Source organism: Rana temporaria, chromosome 3, assembly GCF_905171775.1.
Source record: "Rana temporaria chromosome 3, aRanTem1.1, whole genome shotgun sequence".
Lineage (NCBI taxonomy): Eukaryota > Metazoa > Chordata > Amphibia > Anura > Ranidae > Rana > Rana temporaria.
Window position 1 is genome coordinate 396285237 of NC_053491.1, and position 26601 is coordinate 396311837.

Here is a 26601-nt window from a genome sequence, read left to right on the forward strand (position 1 = left end):
ACTTTTGATTTTAGTCCGTCGGACTTGTGTACGCACGATCAGATAATCCGACGTAGCGCATTTATTGTCAGACAGTTGGTGAGCATGAACAGCCAACATTTGATGTCGTAAATTCCGCCAACAATTGTCTGATGGAGAATACACACGGTCGGATTATCCAACACAACACGTCCATCAGACAATTGTTGTCGTAAAATTTGATCGTGTGTACGGGTCTTAACACTTTAAAAACATAAAACCATCCTTTACTATTGGTGTTTTGTACCATTAAAAAGTAATTCTGAATATGAAGGAGACCCCATGCTGGCTCCAATAGATGATTCTAGGAGTAGTTTTTATTAAAATGATCACCTAAACACAATTGGCCAAGCTTGCAGAAAATAGGCATCGCTACTCGGGATCTGTCTGGGGCAGTGTGATGTCTTAAACAATTAGGTGGATTCAAATAGACCGCCGCATCTTTGCGGCGGCGTAGCGTATTTACACTGCGCCGCCGTAAGTTAGCTAGGCAAGTACTGTATTCACAAAGTACTTGCCTGCTAAGTTACGGCGGCGTAGCGTGAATAGGCCGGCGTAAGCGCCAAATTCAAATGAGGCGTGTTTTATGTTGATTAACTGTGACCCAACGTGATTGACGTTTTTTAAGAACGGCGCATGCGCCGTCCGTGTACATATCCCAGTGTCCATTGCGGCAAAGTACGCAGCAAGGACGTATTGGTTTCAACGTGGACGTAAATTACGACCAGCCCTATTCACGGACGACTTACGCAAACAACGTAAAATTTTCAAATTTTGACGCGGGAACGACGGCCATACTTAACATTACTAGTCCAGCTATTTGATGGAATAACTTTACGCCTGAAAATGCCTTACGTAAACGGCGTATCTTTACTGCGACGGGCAAGCGTACGTTCATGAATAGGCGTATCTAGTGATTTACATATTCGCCGAACTGGATGAAAGCGCCACCTAGCAGCCAGCCTAAAAATTGCACCCTAAGATACGACAGCGCAAGCCGTCGTATCTTAGATAGGTTGAGAATACACTTAAACTTAGGACGGCGCAGATTCCGAGTTAGGTCGGCGTATCTACTGATACGCCGGCCTAACTCTATGTGAATCTACCTAAATATGTACAAAGTCCCCTATAGTCAACCTAATGTTCTAGTTACCACCATCCCAGACAGAGAAAGGTCGCGGAATTGCCCTGTAAGCAGCATCCAATGAGATCCTGCTATCATCCTCTAGGCTAGACTAGAGCAGACTAGCAAATAAAAGCAGAGATTTGATAGGCTGGACTGTGTAATACTACCAGCATCTCTCAGTATGCTCCAAGGTCACTTGCAATGACACCCTGAAAAGATGCCGGTGTTAAGCAATTAGAAAATAAACTTTGACCCCCGTCCCTGATTACTCCACTTCCTATTAGTAAGTAAGTGACGAGTAATGATCCATGTTATTGCTGCTGTAAAATCTGGAGTAATCTGGAGAGAGCGTGTAGTCTGCTGATGCAATGCTTCTGTAATAAGGAATTCTATGCTAGATAACCAGTTACGACCAATACTAGAGGCCCTTTAACATAGGAAGTCATGTCTAGTAGCTACTTTATTGGAAAGTAGGTTAAAAGTAACAATTAAATGTAAAACATATGCAGAGCTAACATACAGCTGGTGTGCAGAGGTGACCCCTACCGTCTTTGCGGCCTTCATTACACAGAGAGATCACATCTGGGTAATAATATTCTATTGGATTCAGTATAGCAAGGAACATAGTTTTTTAGTAATTCAATTTTTTTCTTTAGTAATTCAAGATAACACAGTATGCGATGCATACTAGCACTGTTCAAAATTGGTGCGACCCCGACTTTGCGATGCCGCAGCGATTTACAAAAGTAGTTCCTGCACTACTTTGGTGCAATTTTGGGTGCGACTTGTATAGTCTGTGAAAGAAGCCGCATAGATGTCTTCCAAGTCGCACCCAAAGTCACACTGACATGCGGCTTTGAAATTGTGAGATTTCTGATAAAGTCGCCCAATTTCGCAGCCGCAGTCAATGTGAACGAGGCTTAAAATTAGAAGAAATAATCTTACATTTTCAGATCAGCTGACCCTACTCTCATGGATTCCAGGAATGGGATTACCCCTCTAAGTGCTCATTTACAGTAGTGGTGGTAAAACCATGTGGTTGAGCCATGTTACTGCGCCCAATTGTTCCCCCTTTAGCTGCAGAGGCAACAGCAGGGTGTGTACATGCCATAATGCTTTTCCTGTGGCAGGAATTATACCACTTGTTGCTGTTGGTGTAGTGCCCGCTGAGCAAGACCTATTCAAGTGAATGCTCTGCAACCCTGTGCAATGCACACAGCTGCAGCATGCTAGTGTGGGCTTCAAAGGGTGAAGCGGGCAGTGGCCCCCTCACCACCTGTCAAATGCTCTCAAAAGAGCAATCTGAATGTGGATCACTCTTCAGAGACCAAAGCAAGTGTAAACGAGTCTTTAAATTATCAAATCTGACTCCAAGAATCTCATCTCTCCTCCTGCAGGGCTAGTCTCACTTCTCTGGTTGGATTCTCTGTAACAAGATGAATGGGAATTCTAGCAGGAAGGGCAATAGGTTTATATTAAACAGCATACAGTAATACAATTCTGCTACAATAAATGTAAACCATTCAAACATTCTTCAAATTTAATCTTCAAGTAAATATTTGCCTCCGGCCCAGGTTCATGAAATGTGCAGGTATTGTTTGGGAAAATGTCCTGTATATCTATAGATATAGAAAAAGAGAGAAAATATTAGCCGGATTCAGAAAGACTTACGACGGCGTATCAGTAGATACGCAGTCGTAACTCCAAATCCGTGCCGTCGTATCTTTAAGTGTATTCTCAAAATGAGATACGCTTCTCAGTTGCTAAGATACGACCGGCGTAATTCTCCTACGCCGTCGTATCTTAGCTGCCTATTTACGCTGGCCGCTAGGGGCGTGTACGTTGATTTACGCCTAGAATATGTAAATCAGCAAGATACGTCTACGTCTATTCACGAAAGTACGTACGCCCGTCGCAGTAAGCTACGCCGTTTACGTAAGGCGTTTTTCAGGCGTAAAGATAAACCACCTAAAAGATGGTGCAGCCAATGTTAAGTATGGACGTCGGAACAGCCGTCGAATTTCACGTCGTTTGCGTAAGTCGTACGTGAATGGGGCTGGGCGTAGGTTACGTTCACGTCGAAAGCATTGACTATTTGCGACGTGATTTTGAGCATGTGCACCGGGATATGTCCACGGACGGCGCATGCGCCGTTCGTTAGGCGCGTCATTTACGCGGGGTCACGATTGATTACCATACAACACGCCCACTGCAGCCTACTTTGAATTACAAAGGCTTACGCCGGCCCATTTACACTACGCCGCCGTAACTTAGGACGCAAGTTCTTTGTGAATACGGTACCTGCCTCTCTAAGTTGCGGCGTAGTGTATCTGAGATACGCTACACCCGCACAAACTTAAGCCAGTCTTTCTGAATCTGGCTAAAAATATATATATATATATATATATATATTTTCTCTCTTTTATTTTTTTCTCTCCGTGTTTTTAATATAGGATGATTCGGCTTTCGTTGTAACGGGTTTATTTGTTTCCGCCATATGCAGCCTACTGTTGTATACACCTGTTATAAAACTTCAATAAAAAGTAATTTACAAAAAAAAAAAAAAGTATAATAAAAAAACGTTCTTCTTTTTACTCCATGAAAAAGAAACAATGTAGTTACAGTATGTACAGTAAATCATGTAATATGAGGCCATGTCATTTGATTTTCCCCTTCCCTGTATAGAAAGGAAATCCATGTTAGGTATCAGAGAACCTGGTGACCTTGCAGTGACGTCATTGTCACCATGATGGATCCACGCCTCATTTTTACGTCAGGAGTGGCTTTCTTTCCACAGTTGCTGCTACATTGCAAGAGTCTATGTTTAATCAGAGGGTGTCTGCAGCACCCAACACAAAGGCCCGCTCCCTTTTCTCTGTACACACAGCTGTAGAAAGAAAACCTCCTGATTAAACACAAGCTCACATGTAGCAATTATGTGCCAAGTATGCAGCGCCACAGCTGTGCTGTCCTCTGAGCTGGTGAGCAAGGACGTGCAATGGGAAGATTCTACTCACTTCTCTAATGACCAGCCTATACATAGGAGGGAAGTCACCTAGGGTTCAATAAGTCAGTTGGCTTAGATTTTCTACAGATAGAACATTGCTGTTTGATCGTTGTTATAAATTCAACCCCCAAACACTATACAGGGGGTCCCCGGGTTACAAACCTGTTAGGCATTTTCCTCCTGTTTGTAATCCGGAAATGTTCGCAAGTCAGCCACGCATGCGCAGAACGTCAATTACGGACATTTCCGATGTTTTTTCAGATGTTCCGTCTAATGCCGTTCTGCGCATGTGCAGAACACCAGATGGTCCGTGCAGAACGGCAGAGGGTCCCCGCAGCCCCGGATCGTAAGTAGGAGTGGTTCGTAAGTCGGGCGTTCGTAAGTCGGGGACCCCCTGTATATGTTTTTTTTTAGCAGACACCCTGGGGAATAAAATGGCAGTCATTGCAACTTTTTATCTCCCACGGTATTTGCACAATAATTTTTCCAACGCCTTTTTTTGAAAAAAAAAAAATTTTAATTAAAGGAACGCTAAAGTAAAATTTTTTTTTTTGTAAAATAACAAACATGTTATACTTACCTCCACTGTGCAGCTCGTTTTGCACAGAGTGTCCTCGAACCCTGTGTTCTGGGGTCCCTCGGCGGCTGTCTCGGCTCCTCCTCGCAAGAGCTTTCCACCTTCATGCAAGCTTGCATGGTGGAAAGCTTTTGCGGGCGCGCTCCCGTGATACAGCGACGGGCATAGCCGCCAACTGTATCACTCGGCCCCGCCCCCCGACTGCTATCAATTTGTCCAGCCTAGACAATCAACGACCAGGCTGGGAACTAAAGAGGATCACGGGGACGTGCGTGGGACTTTCGAGGGGTGAGGTAAGTAAAAAACGGGGGTTCAGGGGGGGGGAGGTACCGTTGGATGTTTCTTCACCTTAATGCATAGGATGCATTAAGGTGAAAAAACATTTACCTTTACAACCCCTTTAAAAAAATAACAAAACAGTAAAGTTAGCCCAATTTTTTTTGTATAATGTGAAAGATTATGTTACGCCGAGTAAATAGAAACCTAACATGTCAAGCTTTAAAATTGCGAACACTCATGGAATGGTGCCAAACTTCAGTACTTAAAAATCTCCATAGGCGCCGCATAATTTTTTTTTACAGGTTACCAGTTTAGAGATACAGAGGAGGTCTAGTGCTAGAATTGTTGCTGGCGCTCTAACGCACGCTGCGATACCTCACATGTGTGGTTTGAACAGCGTTTACATACGTGGGCGGGACTTACATGTGTGTTCGCTTCTGGGCGCGAGCTACTGGAGACTGGGGCGTTTACATTTTTTTTACGATAATTTTTATTCCTATTAAGTATGTAATATGAATAAAAACATCCCTTGAAACATCCCTTGTAATAGGAATGGTTTGTGACAGGTAGATGCGGGGTCAATAAGACCACACATCTCTCCTCCAGGCTGGAACGCATGAGATCGTGAAAAAAAGTCACAATCTCATGCCGACAACTGCGATTGCGGCTTTGTTTACTTCCGGGTACCTGGGCGTGACGGCATAACATTGCGCAGGCCGCTGACGATCAGAGATGACTAATGACCCTCTGGTCACCAGTCATCTCTATGCTACCTATCTGGTGCCGGCAAATCGTTTCTCCGGGTCCCCAATGGCACGGGAGAGCCCGGAGAAGCACCGGATGGCGGTGGGAAGGGGGGGGGGGAACGTCCCCTCCCGTCGCCTATAAGAACGATCAAGCGGCGTAACTGCCGCTATGATAGTTCTTATGGGTTGTTTTACAAGGTGATCGTTTACAATCACTTTAAGCCCTGGTTCATACTGGAGCGTTTTGACAATTCAATTTTACATTTCAATTTCGATTTCAAAAAGTAGTTCTTGTACTACTTTTTGTGATTTCGGGCTGCGATTTACATTGACATCTGAGCAGAAAGCCGCACAGGTGTCTGGATGAAATCGCGACCGAAACCAGGACTGGCATATGGAAGTGAAATTCAGCTGAACTCGCACGGCTTCATTCCCGCAGCTCAGTGTGAACCTGGGCTAAGACTAACTTAGTTTCATGATCCTATTACTAGATAAATGTTCCCTCCCCCTCCTCCTACCTATCCTGCACACCCGATATAAAAAATATTTTGCACACGCGTTTCTGATGCATTTTTTGCACTTTTTTTGATGCGTTTTGTATTTTTTATGCTTTTTTTTCTGGTCAATTTGTTGTTGAGTGAATTAAAAAACAAAAATTGGGGAGCAGCTCTGACATGGGAGAAACAAGCCCTGTTTGTTTACCAAGATGGCTGTCTCCACACATACACAGTGCAGAACAAGGCATTGAAAGTCAGTAACGAGGCCTACAGACAATACTGGTGACAACTCCTATGCATTTGGCTTTTTAGATACAGTGTCCACAGTTCAGGTCCTTATAGATCTCTTCAGTCAGATTATAATGTTTGTGGACAGCCTTAGGCCTAGTACACACGGGTCGAATGTCGGGAGATATCGGCCGGTTCAATAAAAACCAACATTCGGCCTGTGGGTATGTCACGGTCCGATAAGCATGCTGGAAAACTAACAGTAACACACGGCCGAGGAACTCGACGGGCGAAACACATCGTTTTCCTCGTCGAGTTCCTTGTTAGGCTGTCGAGGAACTCGACAAGCCAATTTTCTCCATTCCCGTCAAGGAAATAGAGAACATGCTCTCTTTTTGGCTCGTCGAGTTTCTCGACAGCTTCCTCGTCGAAAATGTACACACGACCGGTTTCCTCGGCAAAAAAATATATCTCCCAGCAAGTTTCTTATTGGTTTTTGCCGAGAAACTTGGTCGTGTGTACGAGGCTTTAGTGTCCGGTCACCGTGATGCCCGATGGATTGTCTAGGCACTGTTGGATCGCCTGCCTCCGGGCTCACCTCAGACTGACTCCCCATCGAACAGCACAACTCGCTTGGGATCTTCTTCAGAATCTTGGGGACCCATTTAATCACTGGGGCCCCTCCACAGCTCCAATTGCTCCGGGGCCCGTGATGTGCGCACCCGGAACCAGGAACAGAACTCCCCCCAAAAAAACATGGCGTCCGCTCCAGAAGTACCCTCCCCCAGCATGCCCCGTGAGGGAAAAACTCCTCTGATTGGCTGCTGGCAAGAGGCGCTTCAGACTGAACTCCACTACTGCCACCTGTCGTTCAGAGATGGAAAAAGGTATCTCTGGAACACAGAATGAACCCGCAGCACAGCCCAGCTAGAATAGAGGCCCAATTTACACAGATTAATTGGATGAGAGTAAACTAACTCTCTCATCCCCCTCTAAATTTGACATAGCACCTGGACTGAAGGTACACAGGCGCTACACCTATATAAGGAGGACAATGTGGTGGAAGTTTTCCTTAGCTCTGTTTGCACATTGTCTCACCACAAAGACATGTTTAGAGAAGCGTCTGCCCAAAGACCTCCCTGTTCTTGCGTAACCATGACAGATGCTAGAATTCCAGTCTTGGGCAGGTCTGCTGCTCGTTTCTTCATTATAATTAATAAACATTTAGACATTTATCTGTGGTGCTTACGGCCCTGAAAACACTAAGATTTTAGCTAGGAGCTTAAACGTTAAATGTTTGATGTGTTGCAATAAAATACAGGTTTCTACAGATTTTGCTCGTTACTACCTGTATGAAAAAAAAAAATCTAGCAATAGATTCCTACAATCGCACTAAATTCATATACTGGCGTCTACATAAAATGGCACAAGAATGTGTGTGTCCATGTGACTGTACTAGTGACATCAGACTGTAAGCTCCACAGGGACAGACACTCAATACTAACGATTTATTCCCCAATACACTGTGTATGAGAATAAATTATCATCTACTAAAGCCTCATGCACACCTCTGAATGCAGCTGTATAGCAACACCACTTAGCCTTTCTTACTGGCCTGCACATTTGGTTACGTCCACATTTCTGTGTGTGTAAAATATTTTTTATAAACATTGTACGAGATAATCATATATTATGTAATCTGATGTATTAAAATTAAATTTCATTTTGTATTTTTTTCCTCTTTTTCTTTGTTTCTATGTTTTAACCCCTGATGAAGACTTTGTTTAAGTTGAAACGTGTCATTTGATTTGGTGGTTATTCCAGCAGGAAAAAGAAAAAGAAAACCCCCCGGGGGAAAAACAAAAGGTAGATGTGCCCCCCGGATAAAGACGCCAAGGGTGTAAAATGTTCCAGCAGGAATATTTTACAGATTAGGACGTGAACTGTATAGACTAGCTAATTTTTAACACTGTTCAATAAAGATTTTGTTTTTATATACATATTCCAGTTGTGTGATTTCTATCGCTACAACAAAGTCCCATGGGAGATATCTTTCCTTAGGGCCAGTTCACACCAGACGCAGTTCCGTTTTTTTTTTTTGTGTGCATTTTATTCTGCACTAAAAATGCATGCACAGTGTTTTCCAATGGCTCTAGTTCACACCATGCAGTCAGTTTTCGGTGCAGAAACCGACCGGAAACTGACTGCATGGTGTGAACTAGAGACAAATAAAGCCATTGGAATACATGGAAAACACTATGGGGCAGATCCACAGAGAGAGTACGCCGGCGTATCTACTGATACGCTGGCGTACTTTCAAATTTCCCGCGTCATATCGTTGTTTTGAATCCTCAAAACAAGATACGACGGCATCTGGGTTAGATCCGACAGGCGTACGTCTTCGTACGCCTTCGGATCTAAGATGCAATTCTTCGGCGTCCGCTGGGTGGCGTTCACGTCGTTTTCCGCGTCGAGTATGCAAATTAGCTATTTCCGACGATCCACGAACGTACGAGCGGCCGTCGCATTTTTTTACGTTGTCTCTAGTCGGCTTTTTTTCGCGTATAATTAAAGCTGCTATTCTGAGGCGTACTCAATGTTAAGTATGGCCGCCGTTCCCGCGTATATTTTTTTTAAAAAAAAATTGTTTGCGGAAGTCGTCCGTAAATCGGGATGGACGTAATTTACGTCCACGTAAAAAAAAAAAGACGTCCTTGCGACGTCATTAAGCGCAATGCACGGCGGGAAATTTAGGGACAGCGCATGCGCAGTTCGTTCAGCGCGGGGACGCGCTTCATTTAAATGAAACACGCCCCCTACTCGCCATTCTCGCCGTTACGCTGCGAGAGATAGACTACACCGCCGTAACTTACGGCGCAAAATCTTTATGGATTCGAACCAAAGCCGGGTAAGTTACGGCGGCGTAGCGTATCTCAGATACGCTGCGCGGATGCAGATCTCTGTGGATCTGCCCCTTTGCATGCATTTTTCCCTCCTGATTGGCTGCTGGCAAGAGGCAGCCTGGTCTCCACTGGTGCCACCTGTTGCCCCAGGGTGGTACAGCACCCCGGTAACAACAGAATAAGCCCACAGCACAGCCCAGCTAAAACAGAGGCCCTAACGAATAATTACAATTAGAATCACAGTCAATTACACTCTGATTATCCCTTAACTTTTAATAGCACAGGTACTTGGAAGTACACAGGCGCTATACCTGCATTCAGAGAGAAGCATATTGGCATAAACGCACATAAACGCATGCATATGCATGTCATTTCAGTGTTGTGCTTCGAACAAGTAAATATTCTCTCTACTAGATTGTAATCATGCGTGAGACCGAGCATTTTTTATGTTAGATGCTTCTGCCAGCTCCTAGTAGAAAGATCCAGCATTAATGGGATTATTTTAATATACTTGTGTGCCTGAAGGTTTCACACAGCAACAAACCTGTGTTTACATCCCTGAAGTGTCGGTTGTTCTCTAAGGCATAATCTGAAAGACCTATGAATAACTGGCTGTGGAACGAATCATCTGAGTTTCCATTATTTCCTATGGGGAAATTCGCTTTGATATACAAGTGCTTTGGATTACAAGCAAGTGCTTTGGATTACAAGCATGTTTCTTGAACAAATTATTCTCGCAATCCAATGTTTTACTGTATATGCTAATTGCATTTATGAGAAAATACTATTAATTGAGCTAGTACAGTACCTGGAACCATACATTACCATGTACATTGACTGTAGTTCAAAAGCCCCCAGAAAGTCCCACAAGTCCTTCTGGGAATGTCGGAGCTGCCAAATCTCAATTCTGATGCTGTGGAAGGCTGTGTGCAAGTCATGCCTCACAAAAACAAGATATGATGCTGCTTCTCAAATCCAGACCCAGCAGACATCTATTCTAGGGGGAGCAGTTACGGCCAACTGATCCCTTTCTGAATACTTGTGGCATGCAGATCTGTTTGATTTAAAGGGGAGTTCCACCCAAAAGTGGAACTTCCGTTTTAAGCACTTCTCGCCCCCTTACATGCCACATTTGGCATCCAATTTTTTTGGGAGGGGAGTGGGGGTTTCGGTAGGAGTGGGACTTCCTGTCCCACTTCCTACTTCCACGTAGGGACCGCCTAGGCAACTCCTCCTCTGCACCTAGGCGGCCCCTCCCTCTAGGCGATATCCTGGGACACGTGACAGGTCCCAGAAGATCGCCTGTCCATTCCGGGAGCGCAGCATGACTCGCGCAAGCACAGTGAGTGCCTGGCCGTGAAGCTGAAAGCTGGCACGGCTGAATGCCCAGAAAGTGAATGGAGGCTCCTAGAAGAGGTGCGGGCAGAGGAGAGACGCTCTGTGCGGCCGCATCGCTGGACCGTGGAACAGGCAAGTGTCTGTTTATTAACCACTTCCCGACCCCCGCATGTACATATACGTCCACAATATGGCACGTACAGGCACATGGGCGTATAGGTACGTCCTCGCCTATTAGCGGGTGGGGGGTCCGATCGGGACCCCCCCCGCTACATGCGGGGGTCGGGTCCGCTCGGGGAGCGATCCGGGACCACGGCGCGGCTATTTGTTTATAGCCGCTCCGTCGCGATCGCTCCCCGGAGCTGAAGAACGGGGAGAGCCGTGTGTAAACACGGCTTCCCCGTCCTTCACTATGGCGGCGCATCGATCGCGTCATTCCCTTTATATTCGATCGATGACGTCATTCCTACAGCCACACCCCCAAACAGTTGTAAACACATACTAGGTGAACCCTAACTCCTACAGCGCCACCTGTGGTTAACTCCCAAACTGCAACTGTCATTTTCACAATAAAGAATGCAATTTAAATGCATTTTTTGCTGTGAAAATGACAATGGTCCCAAAAATGTGTCAAAATTGTCCGAAGTGTCCGCCATAATGTCGCAGTCACGAAAAAAATTGCTGATCGCCGCCATTAGTAGTAAAAAAAAAATAAAAAATAAAAATGCAATAAAACTATCCCCTATTTTGTAAACACTATAAATTTTGCGCAAACCAATCGATAAACGCTTATTGCGATTTTTTTTACTAAAAATAGGTAGAAGAATACGTATCGGCCTAAACTGAGGAAAAAAAATGTTTTTATATATGTTTTTGGGGGATATTTATTACAGCAAAAAGTAAAAAATATTGCTTTTTTTTCAAAATTGTCGCTCTATTTTTGTTTATAGCGCAAAAACTAAAAACCGCAGATGTGATCAAATACCACCAAAAGAAAGCTCTATTTGTGGGGAAAAAAGGACGCCAATTTTGTTTGGGAGCCACGTCGCACGACCGCGCAATTGTCTGTTAAAGCGACGCAGTCCCGAACTGTAAAAACACCTTGGGTCTTTAGGCTGCATATTGGTCCGGGGCTTAAGTGGTTAAACATTAAAAGGCTGGAACTCCGCTTTAAGTGGGACCTGGATTTGAGTGGCTATGTCCACTATATTAAAGAGATATATAGTAATATACAGTTAAGTGACTCTAGGTCACATTTATTCCTACCTGTTCCATCGGGTGTGGATCGCACAAAGGTTGGCAACATCTTCACACAGGCAGTGGGGTTGGTTTCCACCCCAAGTCCCTTCTCCATTTCTTTGTAGAACCTGTTTGATATCTCCAGGAGTGTCTCATCGGACAGGCGCATGTGATAGAGGTATTTGTCCACCTGCAGAGAGACAACAAAAAATCACAATTCTAAGCATGGGATATTGTAAGGCATGCAAAGGATCCCTGTCATACTATACTCACCCTCATTAATTATATGGCGTGTTTGTTTTATTAATGTAAACCTATGATCTCTGATCTCTCAGATGATTTTAGACGGTGGATGATATTCACCTTGTACTGCTGCTTTTAACAGGTTTGGGCAACAATTTCTGTCAATATTTTCTAATATAAGTAGAACCAATGGACATTACATCTTCGTAATCTATCAGCAGAAGTGAATCACCCCCCCAGATAACGCCCCCATTAGAGGGGTTTAGCTGAATATATACGCATGCAATACATTTCAATTGTAGGACATCGCAGTATTCTATTATTACACTTGCTTCTTATAAATAGTTGCTCTTTTGCAACTAGGACTTGGAAAAAGATTATGTAAAGGCCCAAAATCATTGCAGGGGATAGTATTTAATTGTATTTTTACTTGGAAAGAGTTAAGCCGCGTACACATGGTCGGAATTTCCGATGGAAAAAGTCAGATGGGAGCTTTTCATTGGATATTCTAACCATGTGTGTGCGCCCCATCGGACTTTTTCCATCGGAATTTCCGACGGACTTAGATAGAGAGAGAGCAGGTCAAAAGTCCGACCATGTGTACGCGCCATAAGTTCCTTGGGCTGGCTGTTTCATGTCATTGGTATGGTGGCCATATAAGGTGCAAATTGCTCTCATTCAGCCCACAGGCACCCTATAAACCCGAATAGTGACAGCATCTGATAGAAGAGCCCCTCAAGGCTCGATCTTTAATCAGCAGGAATTGGCCCACACTGTTAGCATTGAAGGGGGACCCATCTGATTCATGTATGGCTATCATAACAGAGTGGATGGAGGAATTTCCATTATTGACTATTATATTCAGGCAGCTACGGCACCCTAAAAACCTGAACAGTGACAGCATCTGATAGCAGAGGCCCTTGTTGCTTGATATTTATTCAGCAGGAATTGGCCCACACTGTTAGCATGGATGGGGGACACTCAACTGATTCACATATGGCTACTATAACAGAGTGGATGGAGGAATTTCCATTATCGACTATTATATTCAGGCAGCTACGGCACCCTAAAAACCTGAACAGTGACAGCATCTCATAGCAGAGCCCCTCGTTGCTTGATCTTTACTCAGCAGGAATTTTCCCACACTGTTAGTATTGAAGGGGGACTCAACTGATTCAGCTGCAGCACCCTAAAACCCGAACAGTGACAGCATCTGATAGCAAAGCCCCTCGTTGCTTGATTTATGTTCTGCAGGAATCAACCTACGTTGTTAGCATAGATCTGAGGTGCAGGTACCATAACAGAGTGGATGAATAAATCTCCACTTGAGACTATAATATTCATACAGCCACGATACCCAAAAAACCTGAACAGTGAATGGATCTGATAAACAGGGCCTCCAATGGCTCAATTTTTGTTCAGCAAGAATCGACCCATCCTGTAAACATGGATAGAGAACTCGATTGATCCATTGATGACTACCATAACAGAGTGGATGGGGGAATCTGCACTGCTTCTGTATTCAAGCAGCTGCAGCAAACTTTATGGAAACAATATTTATTTTCTATTACATGAGCAGTTTATAAAAGCTACATATTACATTAACACATAACTATGCATTTATAATTTACTGGTATAACTCCACTATTCTAAAAAAAAATTGATACACGTCCTCAAATACAGTCAGTGGGCCAGATTCTCGTAGATCGGCGTATCTTTGCTCTGGCGTAAAGTATCCGATTTACGTTACGCCTCCGCAACTTAGACGGGCAAGTGCTGTATTCTCAAAGCACTTGCTCCGTAAGTTGCGGCGGCGTAGCGTAAATAGGCCGGCGTAAGCCCGCCTAATTCAAATTTGGAACAGGGGGGCGTGTTTTATGTAAATAACTTGTGACCCGACATGATTGACATTTTTCACGAACGGCGCATGCGCCGTCCGTGGAATATCCCAGTGTGCATTGCTCCAAAGTACCCCGCAAGGACGTATTGGTTTCGACGTGAACGTAAAGGACGTCCAGCCCCATTCACGGACGACTTACGCAAACAACGTAAAATATTCAAAATTTGACGCGGGAACGACGTCCATACTCAACATTGGTAAGCGGCATGTACGCCACCATATAGTAGGGGTAACTTTAAGCCGGGAAAAGCCTAATGTAAACGGCGTATCTGTACTGCGTCGGCCGGGCGTACGTTCGTGAATTCGCGTATCTAGCCGATTTACATATTTCTAGGCGTAAATCCGCGTGCACACCCCTAGCGGCCAGCGTAAATATGCAGTTAAGATTTGACGGCGTAACAGACTTACGCCGGTCGGATCTAATTGAAATCTATGTGTAACTGATTCAAAGAATCAGGCGCATAGATATGACCGCCCAGACTCAGAGATACGCCGTCGTATCTCTTTTGAGAATCTGGCCCACAATCTTTTGCCTTTTGAAGGATGTTACCAAATCACTGCCTTCCACCCAGACATTAAATAGTCCTCCTAAACTAATATGAAAACTTTATGTTTCACTATTAATTAATTGTAAGGTGTATTCCGCCTTTGTGTTAAATAGCATAGACTGTACAGTGTACTCTATAAAATGATAAATATATGGTATTAACTGGCAGATGGAAAAGAAGTCGCTTAAGAAATGTTGTGTGAGTTATCGCACATTACACCAAATGAAGTCAGCTCTATAGAAGAGGATGTGCGCGCCTCTCAATGTCACATGCTCTGCTTTCATAATGTCTTGGTGGACTGGGGCTGCTGTCACTGTGCTTGGATTAGTGTGAGTCAGCTTCCTCCACCCTAAAGAGTCTGGTTTCATCTCTAAGAAACGTCAAGGGGGGGCCAGGGAACTTCTCAAACAACTTCTCGGAAACCGGAGGCGTGTTAGACGTGAAGAGCTGCTCTCTGTAAAAGTTTAGAAACGACTATATCAATGTCGCCCAATATTCACCAAACTTTATTCCATGTACACACGACCGGTTTTCCTGACATGCCAAAACCCAAAGTTTTTTCCCTGACGTTATTCCTCTCAAGCCTGCCTTGCATACACACGTTCAGTCAAAAAACTGGTCGACCAAAGCGCGCTGACGTACAACACGTACGACGGCACTATAAAGGGGACGTTCCATTCGAATGGTGCCACCCTTTGGGCTACTTTTGCTGATCCTCGTGTTAGTAAAAGTTTGGTGAGAGACGATTCGCGCTTTTCAGCCTTGTGCTTTTCAGTCTGTTACAGCATGATGAATGTCCATTACAAACGCTAGCTTTACCAGAATGAGCGCTCCCGTCTCATACTTGATTCTGAGCATGCGCGTTATTTTTCCTCTTGGAAAAGCATACACACGAGCGGTTTTCGCGACGAGTAAAAGACTGACGGGAAACACGGCGGGAAAAAATAGAGCAGGTTCTAATTTTTTTGCGGGCAGTTTTCTCGTCGAGAGCATACACACCACCGGTTTTCCAGACCAATCTAAAAAACTGCAGTTTTCTCGTCGGGAAAACCGGCCGTGTGTACAAGACATAAGAGTGATAAGAGTGATGGAATTCTCAGCTTTTCTCTAATGTTCTATCTACATGATTTTGCGAAATGCTTTTTCTTTAAATATGGAGTTTAACATACCATCCTTAGATGACTGCACCGGTTGCATGGGCACTAGCCGCTTATTACCCATGTGGGTACGTACAGCAGAGAATGGAGGGGGGGGAGGGGTGTGGTGTATGGTGTTTATTCACCTTTTTATTTATTTTTTGGAAAGGTGAACTAACACTCGAAAGACTGACAGGAGTTTTAACACTACTCTACTCTTCCTAAAAAGTATTTTTTTTGTTATACATTAAGGCAAGCCATAGATGATTTGATTCCACCACAGGTTGCAGGAAAGAAAATCGCCTCCCACAGTGCGATTGTGTTCCGGCCGACAGAACACAATAATTACTGCTGGCAGCTGTAGGCACAGGCAGTAATTGCATGCCAGAAACCCGACAACCTGGCTGTTCTGAAGTCGATTGATGGTTCAACTTTGGTACAATCAGCCTGCCCATACATGGATCGAATCTCAGCCGGTCCCTGCTAAACCGACCGAGATTCGATTCATGTATGGCTGGCTTAAGCTGTGAAATGTGTTGTTTGAAATGGGATATTAGAAACATGCATGACAGTCTGCAGCAGGGCTTGTTCACAGCCTTTTTGGTGCAGGCTGGTCTCTTTTGTGTACCAGAATTTAAGGGCAGTTTTCAGCGCATTTCACGGTGTACTTTTTTTTTTTTATAAACTTTACTGAAGAGGTCTTTACTGAAATGACACATCATTAAAGTTTTTGCACTTCAGCTGAGTTGTGATGCGGTGACAAGGGTTAACACCAGTGGCGGCCGGTGGTGATTTTTTTGGGGTGGGAAAACAGTACCACCCCCCTGGTCAGTCGATGGGGTGGGTCTGGTGCACTTACCCCACGGCCAATTGGGACTCTTCTTTTTTCGGTAAATGGGTTTCAGACCTGCTTCTGATTGGCCGGATTGAGGATCAGTGTTTCAATAGCGAATATTCATTTGCTGTTACAACACCTAGGTGGTCTCTTGGCACAATGCTCTGTGCCTCAAGCCCACCCAATTATGAAGCCTATTAGAGCCTCTGGCTATAATCAGGTGCTTCAAGAAAACACTGTAATATGGGGGTGACGGTGTGCTGTCAAAATAGCGGCCGTGGATAGAGCATGGGGGTGGCGCCCGTGGATAGAGCATGGGGGTGGCGCTCCTAATGGACGGGCCACCACTGGTTAACAGGCAGTGCAGTGAATTGTGCTGCAAAAAAAATGCAGCTTGTCTACATTTTTCCACACTGTGCATCGCCATTGTGTTATGTTGTGATGTGAACAAACCTCAAAGAAAGCACTTATTTCTATGTGTCCTTGCAGTGACCCACATTGATCTGGTGCAAAAAAAAAACTGCAGATCACTGCACATGGTGTGAATGAGCCTTTTACAAAGAAGATTCTATGCAAATTTTCATTTATTATCAGCTTTATACTCTGTAGTTTACGGTTGCTGTAGTAAACGTACATAGTAACACGTATTGCACTGGGATGTCTCATCTCTACCCCTGACTCATTATGAACTCTCGGATCTCAAGTCACTGGAATTCACTACTCACAATGCATTTTCTACAGTATCTTCTTCATCACATTTAAGTGCATTGAAAATATTGTAGATCTTTAGTCAAAAAATAAAGTTAATCAAAAAAAAAAAAAACACAAAAAAAAAAAAAAATGGGCAGACTCGGTGGACTACTCTGTCTTTTTCTGCTGTCACTTTTCGGTTTCTATAAAAAAAATATATATATATACACACCGGTATAGACAAAGTTAATACCTAAATAACCAAAGTCTAAAAAAACACACATGTCATACTTTACCTGCTCTGTGGAATGGCTTTGCACAGAGCAGCCCAATCCTCCTCTTTTGGGGTCCTCCACTGGTGGTCTTGGCTCCTCCTCTTCTTTGAGTGCACCAATAGCAAGCTGCTTGCTATGGGGACACTCTTGTAGGACCAATACCTAAGGCCCTCTCCGCTGAGCTGGCGGATAACAGGTTCCTCTCTGCTCACTGAGCAGGGAGGGCTTGTCGAGCGCCGCTGCTTGTCTATGGAGAGATCAGACGAAAAAGGACATCATGTCCCTTTTCATCAGATCTCATACGATCAGATAGGACGGATGGCGACATATTGCCATCCGTCCGATTTTAGCGGATTGGGACAGATGTCAGCGGACATGGTCACCACTGACATCCGATGCTCCATAGAGAAGCATTGAGCACCAGTTCAGGTCCGCCGAATAAACTGACAGACGGACCTAAACGGTCCGCCTGTGTGAAAGGGGCCTTAGCCTGACTGACAGTCCGCCTGTCAGTTTATTCGGCGGACCTGAACGGACGCTCCATGCTTGTCTATGGAGCATCGGATGTCAGCGGTGACCATGTCACATCAGACGGATGGCGATACAACGCCATCGTCCTGGTGGATCTGATGAAAACAGACATGCTGTCCATTTTCGTCCGATCTCTCCATAGACAAGCAGCGGCGCTCAACAAGCCCCTCCCCGCTCAGTGAGCAGAGAGGGACCTGTCATCCGCCGGCTCAGCGGAGATCAACAAAGAGATCTCCCACTGAGCTGGCATCCCGCCGCTGACGGATCCACCCCATGTGGAAGGGGCCTTAAGGAGATTCCCTCTCTCGAATGTTCTGATCACCAATGTTACCAGGAATGAAAATCAGGGTAAAGCCAAATTTTTAGGGTGCCACCAGAACAGGAATAAAGGGGAAATCCTCTAACAGGGACACGTGTTCCACTGACAACTGTCTAAGAGGAGTTCTCCCTTTCACTTCCTGTTATATCTACTGGACAGGAAATAAAGGGGAAATCTCCCCTATGAGATAGCAAAATAAAAACGGGAAAAAAAACTGACAAAGTGTCAGTTAAATGTTTCCTCGGCAGTATGAAAAGGTGTAAGAATCAATTGGTTAGATTGAAAGTTTTTAATAAAAATAAAGCTCTAATGAAGACCTTCTAATGCAGTGGTCATCACCCATGTCCTACAGGGCCCACTAACAGGCCAGGTTTGCAAGATAACTGAAATACATCCCAGGTGATATCATTTGCTGCTCAGTGATTGCAGTATTCTAGTCTGCATCTCCCCAAGGTAATACATAAAACCTGGCCTGTTAGTGGGCCCTGAGGACAGGGTTGATGACCACTGTTCTAATGCTAACGTTGGAAAGGGAGGACCACTGACGCAAAGAGCCATACACGTGAGTTCTATATTCATTCTGCAAAGGATGCAGGAACAATTCACAGATCAGCACTGGAATGAGATTTTGCAGCGGTGCGCACACTTCATCCTTTGTCCAATCACAGGCTGGGAAAGAGCTTTGACCTCTGCAGCAGTCATCCCTGCCTAGTGCCCATATAATTACAACCTCCTTACATCAGCTGAACACTGCAGGGGAATAATGCAGTGGGGGTTGTGTGCATGAACTAACCCTCCTGATCTATGGCAATTTAGGTATATATAGATATCTATAAATATCTATAGAGATAGATAGATTTTATATATATATATATATATATATATATATATATATATATATATATATATATATATATATATATAATCTCTCTCTATATAGAGAATATATATATATATATATATATATATATATATATATATATATATATATATATATATATATATATATAAATATATATATATAATCTTTATATATATATATATATATATATTAATTTATTTGAAGGGTTTAGCACAACTGCTTTGAAATTCTGTTGGATGGAACCAACAGCACCCAGCCTCTGCTGTATTTTGCATTGATAGGGCCAGATTCTCGTAGAAGAGCGTATCTTTGTTCCGGCTAGCGTATCCTATTTACGCTACGCCTCCGCAACTTAGACAGGCAAGTGCAGTATTCTCAAAGCACTTGCTCCGTAAGTTGCGGCGGTGTAGCGTAAATAGGCCGGGGTAAGCCCGCCTAATTCAAATGTGGAACGGGGGGGCGTGTTTTATGTAAATAACTTGTGACCCGACGTGATTGACGTTTTTCACGAACGGCGCATGCGCCGTCCGTGGAATATCCCAGTGTGCATTGCTCCAAAGTACGCCGCAAGGACGTATTGGTTTCAAAGTGAACGTAAATGACGTCCAGCCCCATTCACGGACGACTTACACAAACGACGGAAATTTTTCAAAATTCGACGCGGGAACGACGTCCATACTTAACATTGGTACGCCGCATGTACGCCACCATATAGCAGGGGTAACTTTACGCCGGGAAAAGTCTAACGTAAACGGCGTATCTGTACTGCGTCGGCTGGGCGTACGTTCGTGAATTGGCGTAACTAGCTGATTTACATATTTCTAGGTGTAAATCAGCGTACACGCCCCTAGCGGCCAGCGTAAATATGCAGTTAAGATCCGATGGCGTAAGAGACTTACGCCGGTCGGATCTAATAGAAATCTATGCATAACTGATTCTAAGAATCAGGCGCATAGATACGACCGCTCAGACTCAGAGATACGACGGCGTATCTAGAGATACGACGGCGTATCTAGAGATACGACGGCGTATCTAGAGATACGACGGCGTATCTAGAGATACGACGGCGTATCTAGAGATACGACGGCGTATCTAGAGATACGACGGCGTATCTAGAGATACGACGGCGTATCTGGTTTGAGAATCTGGGCCATAGTCTCCATAGCTAGCAATAGTTGAACACGTTTCCACTAGTGGAGGAAATGTGCGGATGCTTTATTGCACACATCAGGCAACGATGAGCTGCCAGCCAAAGACGATGGCAATATTCCATCCATCCTCCCATAATGTGCCTGAAGAGGACTCACATTTCTAATGAGAATGAATATCAGAAAGTGTGGGTTTATTTCCGATTTAGAGGCATGGGATCATAATTCACAATAGTCACAGTTGCGCTGGGACACTACCCTTTTTTTCCATAAAGAAGAACATACTAAAGCAGATGGATGCTGAAGACCACCCATCCTCCATTGCATAGCCAACGATGATTGCTGCAGAGGGCAGGGATAGGTCCCTGATTGTGATGTCACATGACTACATGGTGGGCCATTTATATGGATACACCAAAAACAAAAGTTGGATTCAAAATGGCCGACTTCAAAATGGCCGCCACCCATCTTGAAAAGTTTCTCCCCTTACATATACTAATGCGCCACAAACAGGAAGTTAATGTCACCAACCATTCCCATTTTATTAAGGTGTATCCATATAAATGGCACACCCGGGTGGATCCATATAAATGGCCCACCCTGTAGTTGTAGGTAACACATAGGAAATCCTCCAAGTCATCAGCTGATACCCTGCGTGGCTCTGCCATTGGTGATCTTCCATATAAGGAACCTCTTTACCCAGCATGCTCTGCTGTCAGCATAGTGTTCCAAGATTGTTCCAGGCTTTTTCCAGCAATAGCTGCACCATTGATCAGACTTATGTTGTTGCAAATATATTGGCCGATTAGACAGACATATCCAGATAGATAGGCTATAGCTGGTGGAACAAAAGAAAAATAGCAGATTCCTCCATCTACACCTGTTGAGTTGAGAGGTATCTTAACATAGCGCGGTCTTACCCCGAAGGGTCCCGACGCGCATAGCAGAGTTCCTGGATGGAGAAGTTGGATGGAGGAGTTGCCCATTGCTCAGGAAACCCCTAGCACCCTCTGGAGGAACCCTGGCTGAGAAACCCTGTGCTAGGGTATTACATAAATAACCTTACTAGAATGAACATACTGGCAGGCAATTAGGATTCAGGCACGTACTGAATGTTGGCAGTCTCTAGAGTACGCCTTCCGAAGAAATTCACTGGATGTTCCTCCTGAGCTGTTAACTGGCCTTTGCTCTTAGTTATGCTACTGATATCTGGGAAATGGATCCAAACATATCAGATCTGCTAAAAAGAAAGAGCTGCAACAGCAACCTTTTTTTCGTTGCTCCAGTTTCCATACAACTCAAAGATGTGCGAGAATCTTGATTTGGCTGTATGATCCATTCCCTCGGTGCCTTGGGGAAAAGCTTGGAATTAGAATTACAATATGAACTAGTTTGGTTACTTTCCAGGGTTGGGTGTCTGTCTTTAACCAGTTTCTTAGGCCTCGTACACACGATAGGTTAACCAGAGGACAGCGGTCTGAAGGACCGTTTTCATGGGTCCAAACCGATCGTGTGTGGGCCCCATAGGTTATTTAAACTTCAGTTAAAAAAAAAAAAAGACAACTTGCTTTAAAATTTAACCGATGGATTGGTAACCGATAGGTCAAAACCGATCGTTAGTACGCACAACCATCGGTTAAAAATCCACGCATGCTCAGAATCAAGTCGACGCATGCTTGGAAGCATTGAACTTAATTTTTTTCAGCACGTTGTTGTGTTTTACGTCGCCGCGTTCTGACAAGATCGTTTTTTTAACTGATGGTGTGTAGGCACGACGGACCATCAGTCAGCTTCATAGGTTAACCTATGACAACGGTCCTTCAGACTGTTGTCCTCTGGTTAACCTATCGTGTGTACGAGGCCTTATGCTCTCATAGGATAATGCACTTCTCATCCAGAATTGACAACGGGTATTCATTTTCCTGATGCAGCTTTTAACATTTTTTTTTTTACTATTTGTGGACAAAAGAGTGTTTGCACAGTTGTACTGAGTCATCACCGATATATCAAGTCAATTCCCAGAAAGGAAATTCCTCCGACCACAGTGTACGCTGAGTGCTGTGGGCAGGAGGCATCACACAAATCCTACATTAGCAGGTAGTTGTGATAATGTTGGAATGTGTACAATTTGCATTTCTTATCCTATTCAGGAATTTCAAGCTACTTATCACATTACGGGATCCCGAACATGGAATCTGGAACTTCAGGTGAACTCTTCAGTCAGTTTTCAAAACTTGGTTCTAAACTGTTATGCCGCGTACACACGACCGTTTTCAATGTCATGGAAAAAAAACAAAGTTTTTCTCAACGCGATTCTTGTCAAGCCTGCCTTGCATACACACGATCGTGATAAAAAATGCTCGAGCAAAGCGCGGTGACGTACAACACGTACGCCGGCACTATAAAGGCGAATTTCCATTCGAATGGCGCCACCCTTTGGGCTGATTATGCTAATTTCCCGTCTCATAACTTGCTTCTGGGCATGCACGTTTTTTTCCCCGTCGTTAAAATGTACACACGATCACTTTTCACATCGAGAAAAAATAGCGCATGTTCTAAATTTTTTATGCCCATTTTTCTCGATGAGAAAAATGCTCTGGAGCCTACACACGACCGTTTTTAACGACCAATTAAAAAAATTGCATTCGGTTGTGTACGTGGCATAAGATATTGGGGGTTATTTACGAAAGGCAAATCCACTTTGCACTACAAGTGCAAAGTGCACTTGAAATTGCACTCGGAAGTGCAGTCACCGGCCCGGATTCACGTAGAAGCGCGCATCTTTCTGCGGGCGTAACGTATCCTATTTACGTTACGCCTCTGCAACTTTGACAGGCAAGTGCAGTATTCTCAAACCAAAGTTGCGGCGGCGTAGCGTAAATAGGCCGGCGTAAGCCCGCCTAATTCAAATGTGGAAGATGTGGGCGTGTGTTATGTAAATTTAATGTGACCCCACGTAAATTACGCTTTTTACGAACGGTGCATGCGCCGTCCATGAAAGTATCCCAGTGCGCATGCTCCAAATTAACCCGCAAGAAGCCAATGCTTTCGACGTGAACGTAAATGACGCACAGCCCTATTCGCGAACGACTTACGCAAACAACGTAAAACGTGAAAAATGTTACGCTGTTCCGACGTCCATACTTAACATTGGTACGCCTCATCTACGCCTCATATAGCAGAGGTAACTTTACGCCTGGAAAAGCCTAACGTAAACGGCGTATCTGTACTGCGTTGGCCGGGCGTACGTTCGTGAATTGGCGTATCTAGCTGATTTACATATTTCTAGGCGTAAATCAGCGTACACGCCCCTAGCGGCCAGCGTAAATATGCAGTTAAGATACGACGGCGTAGGAGACTTACGCTGGTCGTATCTTATACAAATTCTGGCGTATCTGATTCTTTGAATCAGGCGCCAAGATACGACGGCTCAGACTCAGAGATACGACGTCGTATCTGGAGATACGCCGTCGTATCTCCTACGTGAATCTGGGTCTGAATGTTTAAAAGCCAGTGAAAATTTCTTTCATTCAGCGAATATACAAAGATTTTTCGTATAAATATAATATTAACAGTAGTGATTTTTTGCTCTTGTACTATAAAGGGCTCATTTTTTTTTTTTTAACCCCATTGTGTAGTACTGCTCGATTAATCAATTATAAAAATAGTAAATCGATTAATTTCATAATCGATAAGTTGTCGATTAATCAATTACTTGTTTCGGCCCTACTCACAAGCCACTGGTTGGAGATGACTTTCCTGAGTCAAGTGCTACAGAAGTGAAGTCAGCAAGTTCCGGGATCCAGCCCGAGGTCACAGAGGTGAATTGTCCAATAAAGATGTCACAATGACCTTCAGGCTACAAGGAACAGGCTGTTAGTTAGACTTATGGTTGCATGTGCTTATGCTACAGAGGGATACAGACAGGGGACATGGCAAAGATCTTAAAGTGATACTGAAAAAAAATCAAACTTCTATTCAAGTATGTATTCCGAACTCAAAAAGTACCTTCTAAAAAAAAGTATGTCTCTCTCTTGCGTGCTCCTGAAATAGACTATGGAATTTGTAGTGTCTACAGAGCAATACACGTGACAGCAACTAACGTGCTCTGCTTGTTCCAAACAAACGGAAGTGGGGGCGAAAAAGATAGGTATGGGAGCTCACACAGAACATTACAAAGAGGCAAAAAAAAAAAAAAACACAATACAAAGATATTTTCTAAAAATTAGATTACAGTGTCATTAAAGGGGTTCCATTTTTTTTCCCTAAAAAGCTTCCTTTACCTTAGAGCAGTCCTCCTTCACTTACCTCATCCTTCCATTTTGCTTTTAAATGTCCTTATTTCTTCTGAGAAATCCTCACTTCCTGTTCTTCTGCCTGTAACTCCACACAGTAATGCAAGGCTTTCTCCCTGGTGTGGAGTGTCGTGCTCGCCCCCTCCCTTGGACTACAGGAGAGTCAGGACGCCCACTGCGTTGCTGATAGAGAAAGGAGCTGTGTGTTAGTGGGCGTCCTGACTCTCCTTTAGTCCAAGGGAGGGGACGAGCACGACACTCCACACCAGGGAGAAAGCCTTGCATTACTGTGTGGAGTTACAGACAGAAGAACAGGAAGTGAGGATTTCTCAGAAGAAATAAGGACATTTAAAAGCAAAATGGAAGGATGAGGTAAGTGAAGGAGGACTGCACTAAGGTAAAGGAAGCTATTTAGGAAAAAAAAACGTGTACCTTTACAACCCTTTTAATGATACTGTGCCTCTTTGTAATGTTCTGTGTGAGCTCTGATAATTGTACCTTTACAACCCCTTTAAAGGGGTTGTAAAGCTTCCTGGTTTTTCACCTTAGACCCCATTCACATCTGAGCGACAGCCGCGTTCGGCGGTAGCGGCGTATTTTGCCGCGGGTGTGAAACTTTCAATTTTTTTTTTTTTCCAAAAGTCTTCCCATTGCTGTCAATGGGAAAACGCCACTGTCGCCTGAAAAAAAGGGTCCGGGACTTTTTTTCAGGCGACAGGCGTTCGGCGTCTATGAGATGTGAACCATCTCCATAGACAGCAATGGGAATTCTCCCCTCTAGCGGCAGAAGCGTCCGGCGTCGGGCGTTTTGTCGCTCAGGTGTGAATGCAGCCTTAATGCATCCTATGCATTAAGGTGAAAAAACATCTGATAATTACCGGCCCCCCCAGCCCCCGTTTTACTGACCTGAGCCCTCGAAAGTCCCACGTCAAGAACACACTGTATCTCGGCTCGGGCTTCTCTGCTCTTCATTGGATAGATTGATAGCAGCGCAGCCATTGGCTCCCGCTGCTGTCAGTCAAATCCAATGACGAGAGAGCTTCCCAGAGGGGGTTATCTGATACGGGGAGGAGCCGAGACAGCCAACAAGGGACCTCAGAAGACAGCGTTCGGGGCCACACTGTGCAAAACAAGCTGCACAGTGGAGGTTAGTAAGACATGTTTGTTATTTTATTTTTTCATTCAAACCTTTAGTACCACTTTAAGAAGTTGTTAGGTATGGATATGAATATCGTTTATGTCACTTTAAAGAATATCTGAAACCGTACCTTGTAAAAAATCTCACTCAGTTTAAAATAGAAATGCAAGGCAAAACATTTCTGTCTATCTATCTATCTATCATTATAAATATTTTTTTTAAGAGGTTACATATTCTGGGGCAGATCCTCGTACTTTTGCGCCGGGTGTAGCGTATCTAAGACACACTACGCCGCCGTAACTTATCTTTCCTTTTTTAATCCACAAAGAATCCGCGTCGTAAGTTACGGCGGCGTAGTGCATCTCTCGCGGCGTAAGGGCGCGGAATTCAAATGGATGTAATGGGGGCGTGTTTTATGTAAATACGTTGTGACCCGACATAAACAACGTTTTTTTTGTACTGCGCATGCGCCGTCCATGGGGGTATCCCAGTGCGCATGCTCGAAATTAAACCGGAACCAGCCAATGCTTGCGACAGTGATGTCATTCTACGCAAATTCCTATTCGCGAACGACTTACGCAAACAACGTAAAAAATTCAAAATTGTACGCGGGAAGGACGGCCATACTTAACATTGAGTACGCCTCATAATAGCAGCTTTAACTATACGCCGGAAAAAGCCGAACGCAAACGACGTAAAAAAATGCGCCGGCCGGACGTACGT

The 26601-nt window shown here is 44.2% G+C and overlaps 1 protein-coding gene across 1 annotated transcript in view; it reads right to left on the reverse strand.

Annotated features, from left to right (window-relative positions):
- Positions 1 to 26601, reverse strand: part of LOC120932959 (hexokinase-2) — an 86897-nt gene that overhangs the window by 53802 nt on the left and 6494 nt on the right. The window contains exon 2 of the mRNA XM_040345848.1: positions 11986 to 12148. Within this exon, the coding sequence (XP_040201782.1) occupies positions 11986 to 12148 (163 nt within the window). The remainder of the gene's footprint in view (positions 1 to 11985; positions 12149 to 26601) is intronic.